Genomic DNA, 17,221 nt, shown 5'->3' on the forward strand with positions numbered 1-17,221 from the left:
TCCCCCAAGGCGCATGATTCAAGATTTTTCGGCTGGTAGGCCTAAAAGTATTTTTCCGCGAATTTTTAAAAAAACTTGTATGTCGACGTAAAATACGTCCAGTCGGCACCCGATAGACAAAAAATGTCGACGTAAAATACGTCCAGTCGGCGTTTAAGGGTTAATCATAAATGATGATCCTTTTGCTCATATATTGTAGCCTGGATCACTGCTTGAGGCAAGATTGGGCACTCCTTCCTACGCAACTCTCTCTCTCCCCTTCACTAACTCGGCTTATTACAGCAAATTTTCTTCTTCTGTATGTTAGCGAGATGTTTTCCTCGTATTTTCCTCTTTGGCATGATGAAATTCTTGCCGAAATAAAGATAAACAAACGTAAATGCAAGAGAATGTCAGAGGTGAAACTCGAAGGTGTACTCTCTTTTTACAAAGACAATTTAATAAATCATGATTATTATGAATTTCATATTCCATTTTGGGTATTAAAAAACCAAAACTTTGTTATTTATCATGAATGAAGATTTCTTTGCTCAAAGATCATAGCCTTGGGCACAGTGTGACGTGTGCTGTCAGGCAAGACGGGGGCGTTACTACGCAACCCTTACTACGCAACCCTCCCCTCTCTCTTCACTAACTACGCGTATATTATGATATTCTGTAATAATACTTGAGCGATTTTTCTTCGTTTGTATGTTAGCGAGATGTTTTCCTTGTCTTTGCCTCATTGGCATGATGAAATTCTTGCCGAAACATACATAAACATACGTAAAAGCAAGCGAATGTCAGAGGTGAAATCGAACGTGTAGACTACTTGAAGTTTGTGCTCGAACTGATGGTTGGACTTGGTAGCTGACTGAAGTGAAGTCTCCCTTCTCAACTCGGGGAATGTCTACAGATGCCACTTCTCCCAATTTCTTTGACAATAATTATCAAAATTTACAATAATAGAAGAAATATTGCATTTTCTTGTACGGATCAATGTTTTAGGCTTATTGAGTTACGTTAACTAATTACCCTGTACAACTACGAAAGTAAGAGGAATTTTGACGAAATATTTCGTATACGTATTCTCAATTGCCATATGAAGCTCCATGAATTTTTTCATGACTTTGCATTTTTTGCCCTATACCACCATATATAGGGGTTCCGGCCGGCCCCCTTAAGACACCTCTGCAAATACAGCCCTTTCGAGGTGGTAGGCAATGGCCCTTTTCTAGGTTGCAATTTAGTATCCGATTCCCTTCGTGCTCCACTAAGAAGTCAGCTTCTAGATCTTCCACCCAAAAATGAACTGACCGTCCTGCGTACTCAAGTTGGAGCCAGACTTCATATTTTCTGGGAACGTTGGGAAAAGAAGGGAGCAGAGCTGTTGATAATCAATGTTCGAATGGAGGTTTATGCTATCCCCTTTATGGAGAAGCCTCCTTTAACCAGCATGCCTGTCACATTGGCAGCTTACTTGTCAGGCTTAGAGAGGTTTGTTGCTCTCTCAGCAGATGTGGTAGAGGATATACAGTAGAACTCCCATATTCATGGGGGATGGACCCCCCCACAAATAGCTAAAATCCATGAATACTTAAAACCCCCCTTTTTTTATTGTTAAAAATCCCAAAAAACACTAAAAAGGCTTATACCTGAGTATATTAAGTTTTCATGTATGACACTTACCTGGCAGGTATATATATAGCTATATTCTCTGTTCGCACTGGCAGAATTTTCAAAACTCGCGGCAACCGCTAGATCACTGGTAGTTCAGGTGATCGCCACCCCGCTCCCGTGGCGCTGATGCTCGGAATCATTCCCATTTTCGTCAGATTTTTTTCTGCCACTGAACCGGCAACATCGTTGTTGGTTCCCTGCTAGAATTCGAAACTCGTTAGCTGACTTTCGCTGTACTTGGATGGTTTATTGGGTATCGTATTGGAAAGTTGGATTGGCAATCGCGATTGGAAGTTATTATAATGTCTGATTCTGGTATAGTATTTCGAGTGTGTATGAAAGAAGGGTGCAAGGTGAGACTGCCGAAAGCTTCGGTAGACCCTCACACAGTATGTAAGAAGTGTAGAGAGGTTTTGTGTACTTGGGATAATAGATGTAATGAGTGTGAAAGTTTAAATGATAAGGAGTGGAAGACTTTCACCAAATATGTTGAGAGACTTGAAAAGGATAGAGTAAGAAGATCGGTGTCTCGGAGTGAGAGGTCAGGTTCTTCTAGTAAGGCCTTGAATACTTCTGTTATTTCTCCCCCTTCTTCCCAAGTAGAAGTTGTTAATCCTTCTCCTCAGGTCTCTCCTGCGCCCGCTGCTGTTTCTGAGGATACTAATATTGTGAAAGTGTTTGCCGCCCTTGCGTCAATGGGCGATCAGATTCAGCGTCTTACAGACAAAGTGGGTACGATTGAAAGTGTCAGTGTAGTGGAGGGGGCGGCTGATCGTCTCACTCGTGCTCCTAGACCTAGGCCTCTGCCAAGCTCCCAGACCCAAGGGAGAAGGCATGTCGACAGTCGAAGGGAGGCGAGAGGGGTTCCCTTACGATCAGTCGTCCCTTCAGGCAGTCCTGTTGCGTCCCAGGCTGCAGCAGTGCGCCATAGAAAAGGTGACACTGGGAAGTGTTTTTCCTCTACAGATAGTGCTGCGTCAGGCAGGTATGGACGTTATGCGGAAGTTTCGCGTCCTCTGAAGAGGACGCATAGACCTACGTCTTCTCAAGATGAGCGTTCCCCTCAAAAACGGTGGAGTAGTCCCGAGATTTTCTCTTCTAGTGATGAGGAAGAGGTGGTTCCGATTAAAAGGAGGAGATCCTTTAAGTCAAGACAAGACGCAAGACCTCATGTGTACGACGGTTCTCTGGATAGGAGCCCTCCTTCTGAATACGGAGCAGTCTCTCCGATATCTTCTCCTTATCGTAGAACTCAAGATCGAGTTTCTCGTTTTGATGATCCGTCTCGTCGTCGTTCTCCGCTTGCTCAGACTTCCAGCCAGGAAGCAGAGACTAGGAACTTCCTTGAAGAGATGCAAGGAAGGTTAGCCGATTTAGTTAAATCGTGGGGAACATCGGAACATCCTCCTACGAGGCGTAAGGACGCATCTCTCCCAGTCAAGTCGTCTAAGAGGACGCATGATGGTTTGCCTCCTTCTCGTCATGCTTCGGAGTCTAGGGTAGTACGCAAGTTACGGGAACAGGACGCAGGACGCAAGTTACGAGAACAGGAAACAGGACGCAAGTTTCCGGAGCAGGACGCAGGACGCAAGCTTCCGGAACAGGACGCAGGACGCAACCTCGGAGCTCAGAAGGACGCAGGACGCAGGCGGCAGGAGCCGGTTTCTTCCCGCGAGGTTGGAGAAGATTTTCTGCAGCAAGACCTGGGTTTACAGGATGTGTCTTCGGCAGAAGAGGAAATAGAGGACTTAGAATCTGAGGAAGACAAAGAAGGTGAAGCACCTTCTTCAGACTATAAGAAATTGACGAATTGCCTTCTTTCACTTTTTGAAGGGGATTTTCAGCCTGCAGCTCCGACATCACCCCTTTCTCAATTCTCCAAGAATAAAACTCCGAAGAAGTCCTCGTTTTTGAAGATGAAGTTTTCGATTACGGCTAAGAAGGCTCTTCAAAGAATTGATACGTGGTTGAAGGAAAAGAGGGAAGCGGGCAAGACTGTGTTCTCTTTCCCTCCTGCCAAATTGGCATCGAAGTCCGGAATTTGGTATGCGATGGGGGAAAATCTCGGCCTGGGAGTTCCTGCCTCCTCCCAGGGGGATTTTTCCAACATTGTTGACAGTTCCCGCAGACATGCCTTGAATTCGGCCAAAGTGTGGTGGTCTCCATCAGAATTAGATCATCTCTTGAAAGGGATTTTCCGGACCTTCGAGGTTTTTAATTTTCTGGATTGGTCCTTGGGGGCTCTGGGACGAACAGTGGAAGATAATGAATCAACGGCTTCTCAACTCCCAAGCAGTATTATGTCCTGCATGGACAAAGCCTTAAGGGATGGCGCGAATGAATTAGCATCTCTTTTCACCGCAGGAGTTTTAAAGAAAAGGTCACTCCTATGCTCTTTTGCTGCTAAGGGCGTTTCTAACGCCCAGAAATCCGAATTGGTTTATTCCCCACTTTCGGATCAATTGTTTCCTGCGGATATTATCAAGGATATTTCGCTTTCCCTAACTCAGAAAGCGACGCAGGATCTGTTAACTTCCTCGGTAAGGAAATTTTTACCCAACAAGGTGGTTAAGAAGACCCCTAAGGAATCAATGCAAACTAGTCAGCCCTTTCGAGGCAAGTCCTTTTCTCGTCCTGCCTTCAGAGCAAGAAGAGCTCCTTCCAAGAGGGGTTCGAAACCCAGTACTAAACAATGAACAACAAGTCCTTCAGACATCAGTAGGTGCCAGACTCCAGAAGTTTTGGGAGATTTGGCAAGAAAAAGGGAGCAGATCCTTGGGTCGTCAAGGTAGCCAAAGAAGGTTACAAGATCCCTTTTCTGAAGAGACCACCTCTTGCGACATCGCCAAGAGAGCTTGCAGCTCACTACAGCGATCCAGGGAAACAAGAAGCACTACAAGAACAAGTTCTTTCTATGCTCAAGAAAGGAGCAATAGAACCTGTTCTGGATCACTTATCTCCGGGATTTTACAACCGGCTGTTTTTAGTAGAGAAATCCTCGGGGGATGGAGACCAGTACTGGACGTAAGTCAACTCAATTTATTTGTGGAGAAAACAAAATTTACGATGGAGACGACCGATTCAGTACTGGCAGCGGTACGTCCAGGGGACTGGATGGTCACCCTGGACCTTCAAGACGCATATTTTCATATCCCAATTCATGCAGGATCCAGGAAGTACCTGAGATTTGTGATCCAGAACAGGGTCTTTCAGTTCAAAGCCCTCTGCTTTGGACTGTGCACAGCCCCACAAGTTTTTACAAGAGTGATGGCTGAGCGTGGCGAAGTGGCTACACATTCTAGGAATAAGAGTGTCTCTATACCTGGACGATTGGCTCATAAGAGCCCAATCAAGAAAGCAATGTCTGGAGGACTTAGAAATGACGTTAACATTAACGAAAGAGTTAGGGTTGATGGTGAACCTAGAAAAGTCGAATATGACCCCCAGTCAGGAGCTAGTTTATTTGGGGATTCTGATCTCCTCAGTGACTTTTCGGGCTTTTCCTTCTCCCAACAGACAAGAGCAGTGCATCCGGAAAGTGCAAGCCTTTCTAGAGAAAGAACAATGTTCAGCACGAGAGTGGATGAGCTTACTGGGGACACTCTCGTCCCTGGAACGGTTCGTTTCTCTAGGAAGGCTTCACATGAGACCCCTACAAATATTTTTGAACCAAGTCTGGCCAAGAAAATCGCAACCAGATTCCTTCCTGTTTCGAATTCCTCGCAAGATCAAAGAGGAATTGCGGTGGTGGCTAACTCCGGGGAAGTTAGCGAAGGGAGCGTCTCTCCAGCAAAAGAACCCAGACCATGTATTGTGCTCAGACGCGTCGGACGCAGGCTGGGGAGCGACTCTCGGACTTCAAGAAGTTTCAGGTCATTGGAGCAAGGAGGAAGCGGCTTGGCATATAAACAGGAAGGAACTGATGGCGATTTTCTTGGCTTTGAAAGAGTTCAACGCGGTGATTCGCAACAAGGTGGTACAAGTCAACGCGGACAATACCACAGCTCTGGCGTACATCCGCAAACAAGGAGGGACACATTCAATCTCTCTTTGCAAGTTGGCGGAGGAGATCCTTCTTTGGGCAGAGAAGGAAAACGTAACCCTTCTCACCAGATTCATTCAAGGGGAGAAGAATGTGAGAGCGGACCTGTTGAGCAGGGAAGGTCAACTTCTATCAACAGAATGGACTCTTCATTTAGAAGTATGCCAGAGTCTGTGGAAATTATGGGTCGCCCAGTGGTGGACTTGTTTGCGACAGCAATGACAAAGAGATTGACGACTTATTGCTCTCCAGTCCCAGACCGTCAAGCAGTCGCAGTAGATGCCTTTCTTCTAGATTGGACGGGGCTAGACGTCTACGCCTTTCCCCCGTTCAAGATATTAGGAAAGATTTTGAAGAAATTCAGGGAGAGTCAAGGGACAAGAATGACTCTCATAGCTCCATACTGGCCGGCCCGAGATTGGTTCACAGAGTACTGGAATGGACAATAGATGTACCAAGGACACTTCCAGCAAGAGTAGATCTACTCAAACAGCCTCACTTCAACAGGTACCACAAAAACACCCTCGCTCTGGGTCTGACTGCGTTCAGACTATCGAAAGACTTGTCAGAGCGAGGGGGTTTTCTAGAGAGGCGGCCAGAGCGGTGGCCGGAGCTAGAAGAGCCTCTACTATTAAGGTGTACCAGGCGAAGTGGGAAATCTTTCGCAAGTGGTGCAAGAGTCGGAAGATTTCTTCATCCAGTACCTCTGTGACCCAAATTGCCGACTTCCTTTTATACTTAAAGAAGGAAATAAAATTGTCAACTCAGACGATTAAAGGGTATCGGAGTATGTTGGCTTCAGTATTTAGACATAGAGGTCTAGATATTACAAATAATCTAGATCTGAGAGACCTCATAAGGTCCTTTGCAACAAGGAAGGAGCCTCAATACAGAGCGCCTTCCTGGAATCTCGATGTGGTCCTGAAAGTTTTTAGGAACTAGTAAGTTCGAACCGATGGATCAAGCTTCGTTGAGAGATATCTCAAAAAAGACCGTCTTTTTGGTGGCCTTGGCCACAGCTAAAGGGTGAGTGAGCTGCAAGCAATTTGCAAAACATATGGTTGGAAACATGACAAAGCGGTTTGCTCATTTCAGGAGGGGTTCTTGGCCAAGAACGAGAATCCAGCTCATCCATGGCCAAGGTCGTTTGAAATTATGGGTCTTTCAGATCTAGTAGGACAGGAACAAGAGAGAGTTCTTTGTCCAGTAAGGGCATTGCGCTATTATTGGAGAAAACCAGTAAGATTAGAGGAACTTCAGAATCACTGTGGTGCTCTTTGAAGGATCCTAGCAGAGCAATGACCAAAAAATGCTATTGCCTTTTTCCTTAGGGAACTAATTAAAGAATCTCATATGTTATGCCAAGAAGAAAATTTCGGCATCCTTAAGGTTAAGGCGCACGAAGTGAGAGCAGTAGCTACTTCGTTGGCTTTTAAAAAAAATATGGCCCTCAAAGATATCATTGAAACGACGTTTTGGAGGACTAATTCAGTGTTTGCAAGTCATTACCTTAGAAACGTCAAAACAACGTTTGACAATTGTCAAACGTTGGGTCCATATGTATCCTCAGGAGCAGTATTGGGCAAAGGATTTTCCACCCCATAAATTACTAACATGCTAGGTATTTTAATGAAGTGGTGTTGTTTTTACGGTTGTCTGAGACGGTTATTTCCTCTTCAGTCTGTGAAGTGTAGTGTGTTAGGTTAGTTTTGTGTGTGGTTCAGGTGGTCTAACTTATCCTAGCATGAATGCCCGTGGTAAGAGAGGGCTAGGGTTTCCTGTCAACAAATTGGTCCCGTCCAGTTGTCAGACCCTTGTATTTAGCTTCATCAACTAATAGGTCACGTCCTAGTTGGAAGCTACTAAGGTTTAGCAGGCTAAGAGGCAGGAATGCTGAAGTCAGCTACCTTAGCAGGTAAGGAATCTAAGAGTATTTTAAATTTTAAATTTTTAAAACTCTTACAATGTTGCTGTCTTTGACCCACCTCCAAATGTGTCAATCAGCTATATATATACCTGCCAGGTAAGTGTCATACATGAAAATGATGTTATTATGATATAACAAAGTTTCATGTATACTTACCTGGCAGGTATATATAATTAAATTCCCACACACCTCCCCTCAGGAGACAGGGTTCAGAGAAAAATCTGACGAAAATGGGAATGATTCCGAGCACCAGCGGGGTGGCGATCACCTGAACTACCAGTGATCTAGCGGTTGCCGCGAGTTTTGAAAATTCTGCCAGTGCGAACAGAGAATATAGCTATATATATACCTGCCAGGTAAGTATACATGAAACTTTGTTATATCATAATAACATCATTTTATCACAAAAAGTGCATTTAGTCATGAAAATTATATGAAAATACGAATAATGGGTATATACATTCCACAGAAAAATCCGCAAATCACGAGTCTGCAAATAGGGGGGTTGGAAATCCATGCTAGATGTCAGTGCTCTGGATGTCTGTACAGAAGAAAAAATTTAAGATGGAAACAAATGAAACTGTTGTCATTCATTCGCCAGGGAGATTGGATGATGTCCATCTATGTGCATGATGCCTATTCCCACATTCCAATCCATTCTTAATAGAGGAAGATTCTCAGATTTGTTTTTGAAGGCAGGGTCTTCCAGTTCCGTGCCTTATGTTTTGGCATCTCAACAGCTCCACAGGTTTTTACCAGAGTTCTAGCTCTCCTCCCAAAGTGGCTACATCTCATGGGAATCAGAATATCCCTCTACATCAATGATTGGCTGCTTTGAGTCCAGTCTCATTGCTCAAGAACTGGGTCTTCTCATCAACCTAAAGAAATCCCAGCTGGTTCAGGCTCAGAGGATTCTGTATTTAGGAATTCTGATACTCTCAGAGTTTTCGGGTTTCTCCATCCCAGAAACGAATAGGGGCATGACTGGAGAATTTTTAGTGTTCAAATCCTGCTCAGTGAACAAATGGATGAGTCTTCTAGGGATCTTATCGTCAATAGAGTAGCTTGTAACCCTAGGCAGGTTTACATATGAGACCTCTTCAGTATTTTCTAAAAGCCAATTGGGACAAAAAATCTCCGGATTTGTTCACCTTTCCGATCACCACGGAAATAAAGAAGGACCTATTATGGTGGAATTATGAAAGAAGACTGATGCATCAGATCTAGGTTGGGGAGCTTCCTATGGCACAAAGAAGTATCCGCGACTTGGTCCCAGGAGCGAAAAGCGTGGCACATAAATATGAGTTGATGGCGATACATTTTGTTTCCAATTTTCACCATGAAAGTTTTTGACAAGACAGTGGGAGTCCACTCAGACAGTACAACTGGCCTGTCTTACATTAGAAGGCAAGGGGAACCCACTCTCTCTCCATGTGCGAAATAATGAAACATCTACTTCCCTGGGCAGCCCAGAACCACACAGGGATAGTAACAAGGTTTATACAAGGGAAACTGAACTCGCCAGACGAATTGAGCCACCAGAAGCAAGTCCTACCTACTGAGTGGACGTTAGAGCCCCTGGTCTGTTTAAGGCCTGTCCACACTAGGAAACATTGTTTGCAAACAAAGTTGGCAAACAATATCTGCAAACAGTTACCAAACTGTTTGCAAACAAAGTTTCCGGTCCAGACCTCATTTGTCATCAGTATGCTTGTCAGTGCAGTAGTTTCTATTCTACTTGGCTATTTTAATGCTCTCAAGGAGAGATAAGAGAAAGAGAAAGAGGTGGGTGAGGAAGTTTTTAGGAAAAGGAGCGTGTCATGCTGACTTGCTTCTTAGGGAATTGAACATAGATACATTTATACATATCTTAGTTATGTATTGACATTTCGTCAACAACTAAGATATGGTCAAAGAAAGTGAATTAAACCACAGAAATTGTTATAATCAAGCAAAATAACAAGCTGGGACACTCTACTTAAGCTTACATTTTATACTATTGCTTAAATATAACTTATAATAATGGCATAATTTATGGATATATGGTACACAGATAAATTTCCTTTAAAATGGGGAAGACTAGATTAAAATTGTATGGTTGGTTTCAAAGCTATTGATGTTTGAAATCTTTAAATGCATTTTTCTGTTTGTAAAAAATGGCACTTGTGCCCTTGCTCCGCTGGACGCCACACATATACTTACCCAGTAATTATGTGATCAGAGCCAATCCTCCTCCCCTCGCATGGACACAAGGGCATAAACAAATTGGGCTCCTTGCTGTGTTGTTTCCCTCTACCCCGAAAGTGGGCAGGGCTCTTGTCACTTACCCAAAACAATTAGCACGACTGGCAAACTTCAAAATTTTAACTGATGAACGAGTAAAACTAGTTATATAATTACTGAGAAAGTATATAAAAAACCTCATTTTATTATAAAAATATCATTTTATAACTTGAGCAAGATTTCATTCATTTTTTCTTTACTTTCTTTTCATAATATATCACACTTTGACCAATAGTTTTTCATAGTAAGGCAGTCCCCGGGTTATGACGGGGGTTCCGTTCTTGAGATGCGTAGTAACCCGAAAATCGTCATAAGCTGGAGCATCACCAAAAATCCTAAGAAAACCTTACTTTTAATGCTATGGGTGCATTCAAAACTATGTAAACTGCATTCTTATTGCATTTTGCATAAAAAACTTCAAATATTGATTATTTTGCCTTTTTGGTGTCATTTCTTCTGCCAGATGAGTGTTGTAGGCGTCGTAATCCTGGAACATACGGCGGAATATAATTGAAAAGAGACTTAACCTCGGAACGTCATAAGCCGAACCCGTCGTAACCCGGGGACTGCCCGTATTTACTATTATGAAAATATTTTAGATTTTGTATTGGTTATCCAGAGAATATTTAATTTCATTAAGCATTTTGTAGAACATTTTTGTTTACTGTATTTGTTCATTCTATGGTGTGCAGTAGTTCTTATGCCTAGCAAATTTTGGCTGAGTGTAACTGAAGTGGCATGTGTGTGGGACTTTTTGTATAGTCTTCTCATGCTTAACTGAGGGATGATATTAGGGTATGGCAGTTCCCTACCCCATTAACCTGTGCCAAACAAAGATTAGTAAGTTGTTGGAGGGTAATATAGTGACTACTGGAATGTAATCTGTGGTATCGTTTAGGGTATTGTTCTTGGTCTGTTGCTTTTTATAGCATAGAAACACACCAAGTTATGATGTGGTTATGTTCCAATAAATCAGTTGTAAGTCAAAAATGCATATTGGTGCACCTATCCTAGCCTACCATTAACATAATGAGAATACACTTAGTACATTAGCCTATAGTTGGCTAGAATCTTTAACGTGAACATATTTTATAAATAAGTGTTGAATATTTCAAGTAATACACTGAATAATGTATAGTACTGAAAGTTAAACAAAATGGTTGTATGGACACCCACCATTAATGTACGCTGGGCCTGAAGAATATTTGAGTTAGATGATGGAGATCACGCTTGTCAGTTTCTGTCTCCTGAAGAGGCTCAGGGTAGCTGGTAGAAGGCATGGTTGTGTTTCTTCAGGAAGATATCAGCTTTAGAGTGAATGGAAGATATCAAGTTTACAGTGGTATTTTGTTTCTTTTCATTATAGATTTATTTATAGCAAGCAAGAGCATTCTGGATCAGCCTTTCAGTGCTTGCAAATATCTTCTATAGTAATTGACATCCATCTCCTTTAACATCCAAAAGCCCCTTGTGATAATAGCAAATGCCTCAGCCATTATCTATATGTGAACTGTCTTTTTGCCTTGTGTATAATTTTTTATCCTCTCCCGAGCTGTTTTTTCTCAGTTCCTCCAGCTTTAATACTATAAAACCCATGGCTGTCTTCTTCATTGATGTCCATTTGAACTGTGTCCCAGAAACTAATATCTTGTTAGAGATGATTTCATAACATCAGAATCTTCATTACCTTTGAATGGGGTAACATGTTATCTTTATAATCTACATTCCTTCCAAAACTTTTGGAGGTTTTTGCCAGGTGCAGTTGCTTCAGTAGCCTGCACAAATGTAGTGTAAATATTAGTCTTTGATTGTAGCTATTGTACCTAGGTCCATGGATTGAATGACTGAGAATGGTTTTGACAGCAGGTAAGTGAACTTTACATTGGGATACATGCTGTGGATGTCCTGGGTCTGTCCAGAATCAGAGGAATCTTGAACTGGGATATTGTTTTGCCTTGAGTATTTTCTTGTGTGCAGAATAAAACAGTTAAAAAACAAAACATGAAAAATGCTAGTGCCATCAATGTTTTTCTTGGTATAGCATTAAAAAACAAGAAACATACACAGTATGTGCTCACATTTTTTAGTGCTGTAGTTTTCAGAGTGGTAGAGTAAGAAAGGCTTCAGCTTTAACTTGGCAATTTCCACTCAAAAGCGGCATTACATGATCTTTGAATACTTTGAATTCAAACACTCCCATGGACTCTTGAGTGAATGCTTTTATGGTCCAGCATATGCCTCCAGAACAAGTGTACTTCATTAGCTTTTAAGTATTTGCTCTGGAAAATACTTTTTGTCCACAACTATCTGATTCAACTCTTGAAAAAATTTGGTTCCTTCATAAGTGGCTTCACTGGTAGCCTTCATATTATGAAACTAGCTATGACCTATTGTAAACTTGCATGTAAGTAGGAGTGTCAGCACACTCTTAATAGTTTCAGGAAGACTGCACCTGGTCTTCCATCTATGATGCTGCTTGGTGTCTTTGGAACCATATCAATATGGATTTTCTTTATTTGTGCAATGAATGTTAAGTGAAGATTGTCTTGAGCAAGCTAAGTTTTTTTTTTTTTTTTTTTTTTTTTAGTGAATGAAGAAATATTACTATCATAGATACTTGGTACTAAAAGTCAAAAGTCTGCTTAGAACTATTCAGGTAGACCATCTTTTCCAGTTGAATTTATTACAATACACTTGCAAATACAGTGGTCCCCTGTATTTGCAGGGGATGTGTACCAGACACCCCCGCGAATAGTTAGAATCCGCAAATAGTTGGAACCCCTATGAAAACGCTGAAAACGGCCTATTTTGGTAGGTAAAAAAAAAAACTACAGATTTTTATACCTGGTTTTTTAAATAGTTTTATCACAAAAAGTGCATTTTATGATTAAATTTAAAAAAAACCCCAGGAATTTCTGGATATTTCTCATAGAAAAATACCGTAAATAGGCGAATTTCCCATGAATAATGGGTAGATATGGTTCAGAGAAATCTGCGAATGTGCGAGTCCACGAATCCGGAGAATGCGAATACGGGGGCTCCGCTTTGTAGTGGTTGAATAAATATTAATGTTTACTTTTTCACAATTATTGATGGAAAATTTATATACAGTGTAAAGACCCCTTCTCTCTAATGTTTAGCTTTTTCGTTTGGTTTTCAGATCATCAGTATTTGAGATGAAAGAAGTGTATGGGAAATTCACCATGGACACTATTGCCAGTATTGCTTTTGGTGTGAACAGTGATTCGCTCAACAATACTCAGGTATGTTGGAATGAGTGAAGACCTAAATTGTGCCAAGAATGGAACCATTTCTGCAAAATTCTTTACCCTCATGCCTTGAATTATCTAACTCAGAGGGAGACAAAGATTTGTTCCTATGGGAATAGTACAAACCATTACCTTTTAAGTGGAGAATGTCTTCTACTCACAGAGCTGAACAGTAAAATGAATGCACTTTAATACATACAAGGATAGTTATATGGCAGAGCTGGTGAGTGAATGGGAAAACCCCACATCCTCTTCGCAGATGCTCATCCACTTTATCTTTTGATCATTCTATGTGATCTTCTGTGCTGCTGCATTTGTTTTTATTTTATATTTTTTTAATGCAGAGGTTATTTGAACAAGTATCACTTTGATCACATTTAGTCTTCAACAAATGCAAGCCAGAAAAAGAAGAAATTTGTAAGTTGGATATGAATTTGAAAGTAGCAGTATGCGTAATCTTGAAAGATGAAGAGTTATAAGTCCAGGAAAATGAAAGCTCTGAGAAAATTTGAAGTTTTCAGTTGTGTAACAGCATAAGCTGACTTTTTCCATCTCAAAATATAAATAAAGCCTATGATGGTTCACCACATATCTACAATTTATATTATACTTGTACTCAATAGACAGTCTTTCCCAACACAGGAAGTCTTAACAGAGGGACGGCTAGAGGCGGACAGTATAATGTTAAGACCTCAGGTTTGTAGCTATGAAAAATACAAATTGTCTTAGAAAATTTGTCATTTGTTCATACACGAACAAACCTTCAGTCTTAACAATAGGATAGACTCATACTTGGAAGGAGGTACAAGACATCCTAAACCGGCTGGGGGCCTACCCACCAGTCCAGCTTCCAGAAGAAATGACTTCTGGAGAGGGACTGAAGCCCGTTAAGAAGCTAGATAGATTGATATCTAACCACTCAGACCCTGAGTGACGTACAATGATGTATGGGAGAATCATTGTATAGGGAACCAAAGAGAAACTTTGACTGTCCAATAGCAAACCAATACTCCAGGGTTTGTGCTACTCCCAACTCCTTGCCAAGGAGTGGAGCATATGCTACCGAATAGAGGGTTTGATGTTTGTATATAAAGCGACCACACTATCAGTATGACTACCTTACCCACCACACCAGTCCAGCAAATGACGGATCTATTCCTTAACCCGCCCGAAGGAAGAAGGAAAGGTATAAGAGAAAGGAGGAGACCAGCCAACTCACTCATTCTCTCATCCACTCCACACAATCATCTTAGGTAAGATACAAAAATGCCCTGTTAAGGGCAAGTATGAGTTACACAACCTGTTGGGCAGCCACCACAGGACCCAGGGAAAACATGTCAGTAGATCTGTGGGCAACATCCTTAAGATAGAAAGAGGTGAACATGGACTGGTGTAACCAGGTACCAGCGCTCAGCACTCTATGTACAGCCAAGTTCTTTTTGAAAGCCAGAGGGACCAATACCCCTAATGTCATACGCTCTATCCTGCACAGACATGGTGTTGGAATCATCAAGAGTCAAGTATGCCTGTCTGATGGCTTCCCGTATCCAAAAAGAGATAGTATTCTTATACACCTCTTTCTTTGTACGGCCTGTGCTAACAAAAAGTCTGCGGCAGCGTGGTCTAAGGTGCCGAGTCCTTTTATGATAGCAACGCAGGGCACGGACAGGGCACAACAAAGGCTCTTGAGCATCACCGCTCACAAAGTCATTCAGTGAAGGAATAGAAAATGAAGTGAATCTGTCATCATGCACAGAGGGATGTTGGGTCTTGACCACAAATTCCAGGACAAATTCGAAGGACACTGACCCCCAACCCCTGGTGTGCTTCACATCATACCTTAGACTGTGGAGCTCTCCTACCCTCTTGGAAGATGCCAAGGCCAGAAGGAAAACTGTCTTGAGCGTCAAGTTCTTGTCAGATGAGCAATGCAAGGGCTCATATGGACTCTTAGTGAAGCTCTTGAGAACCAAAGAAACATCCCACGTCGGAGGCTTGAGCTCTCTAGGAGAACTTGACTGCTTAAACCCCTTAACTAGCAATGAAAGTTCCCAGGAAGAGGAGACGTCGATACCTCTAAGGCGTAACACCAAACTCAGGGCCGCCCTGTAGCCTCCAATGATAGAAATGAACAAATGTTTTTATACATGCGACTTACCAGGCAGATATATACTTAGCTATAGACTCCGTCGTCCCGACAGAATTCAAAACTCGCGGCACACGCTACCGGTAGGTCAGGTGATCTACCATTCCCGCCGCTGGGTGGCGGAATCCCAACCATTCCCGTTTTCTGAGCCAGATTTTCTCTGTCGCTGAGGCCGGCAACAACTGTTGTTTGGTCTCTCCTGATTGGAATTCTGCTCATTTGCCGAGAATTGGTTGGACTCATTTGGTGAAGTACTCTTGTTTATTCTCGGGATTGGCATACGCTTATTTTGGACTGGATTAGGACTTGGATTTGGTTTTTTCTATTAAGATGGCTGAAGTTAAAGTAACACCTAAGTTTAGGGTTTGTGCAAGGGAAGAATGCAGAACTAGGTTGTTTAAAGCAGAGGTAGATCCTCATACGCTTTGTAGTAAATGTAGAGGGTCTGAATGTGCGTTTGATAGAACTTGTGCTGAATGTGAAGGGCTTTCGGAGCAAGGATGGAAGGAATTAGCTTCTTATATTAAGAAAAGAGAGAAGGATAGAGCTAGGAAAGCGTCAGCTAGAAGCTCGAGTAGATCTTGTTCTTTTGAGCCTGAATCAGAAATTAACAAACTAGATGATGTTTCTCCCTTAACCTCAGCCCCTTCTCCCTGTGTTGAATCTAAGGATTCATTTTCAGAAATGGAAAAAATGAGATCCTCGATCAGGGAGCTTCAGGAGCAGCTTAAAGCTATGGAAACACAAGGTAAGAGTGTCAGTGAATACAGTGACCCCAGTGCAGTGGAGGGGGCGTCTGATCGGCTCCGCATTGCTTCCTAGGCCTAGACCGCTTCCAAACTCCAGGACCAGGGGAGGAGGAATGTCAAAAGCCGCAGGGAGGATGTGGAGCATCCCCAACGATCAGGCGTCCCTTCGGCAGACCCTGAAGTAACGACCCAGGCTGCCTTGGATAGCCGTAGAAAAGGCATCCTGGAAGAGTGTTTTTCTGCGTCGGACTCCTCCTCGTCCAGGCGTGGATGGAGCTCTGCTTCGAAGTCTCGTCCTCTGAAGAGATCGTGGGTAGCGCCGAAAGGAGACGCTTTTTGATTCAAGCCCAGAGCGATTTCCAGAGGATTTTCCTTCGACTAGTAAGAGGGCGAGAAGACCGTCTCCAGCGCCTCAAGATCCGACAAAGCTTTTCCTGCTTAATCTACAGGAGCAAATTTCCTCCACTTGGTAGGCGCTCTTACATAAGGATTCGTCTCGAAGGAAAGACTCCTTCCTTCCAGTGAAGAGATCAAAATTTTCTTCTCCTGGTAGGAGAGAAGTTTCTCACTCTAGCAGGCGCTCGTCACCGGAGAGACTCTCTCGTTCTCCTTTAAACGATCCTCTCCTATCTATAGGAAGAAAGTTCCCAGCGGTAGCCGCTCGCAGAGCAAGCGGTCAGCTACGTCTCTTAGGAGAAGTCAGGGAGTAGGAGGACTCCTCTTCTGAGGAGGTCAGGATAGCGTCAAGAGCCTAAGAAGCAGGAGCTTGTTAGAAACATAGAGTTGACAGAGTCTAGTAGGCGCCAAGAATATTACAGGCGTATAGAGCCTAACAGACGCCAGGAGTCTTGTGAGAGGCGTCAAGAGCCTACAAGGAGTCACGACAAGCGCCAGGAGTCAAGCAGGCGCCAGGAATTCAAGCAGGCTTCAGGAGTCGAGCAGGCGTCAGGAGTCGAGCAGGCTTCGTAGGAGTCGAGCAGGCGTCAGGAGTCGGGTAGGCGCCAGGAGTCTAACAGACGCCAGGAGTCGAGCAGGCGTCAGGAGTCGAGTAGGCGCCAGGCTCCTTGTAACGAGCTTAGGTCAGAGTAAGACCCCTTCGCACTTTATGAGTTCTTCGGAGAGTAGGAGCCCTTCACCTGGTAGGAA

At 42.9% G+C, this 17,221-nt stretch overlaps 1 protein-coding gene across 5 annotated transcripts in view; it reads left to right on the plus strand.

Moving 5' to 3' along the window:
- LOC135224629 (probable cytochrome P450 6a13) overlaps positions 1-17,221 on the plus strand; it is a 216,421-nt gene that overhangs the window by 102,175 nt on the left and 97,025 nt on the right. For all 5 annotated transcript variants that reach the window (XR_010316787.1, XM_064263831.1, XM_064263832.1 and 2 more), the window contains exon 4: positions 13,072-13,174. Coding sequence is in view for 4 of the 5 variants with exons in the window: in XM_064263831.1 (XP_064119901.1) it covers positions 13,072-13,174 (103 nt within the window). In the remaining variant the exon portion in view is untranslated. The remainder of the gene's footprint in view (positions 1-13,071; positions 13,175-17,221) is intronic.

This window comes from Macrobrachium nipponense, chromosome 12, assembly GCF_015104395.2.
Source record: "Macrobrachium nipponense isolate FS-2020 chromosome 12, ASM1510439v2, whole genome shotgun sequence".
NCBI lineage: Eukaryota > Metazoa > Arthropoda > Malacostraca > Decapoda > Palaemonidae > Macrobrachium > Macrobrachium nipponense.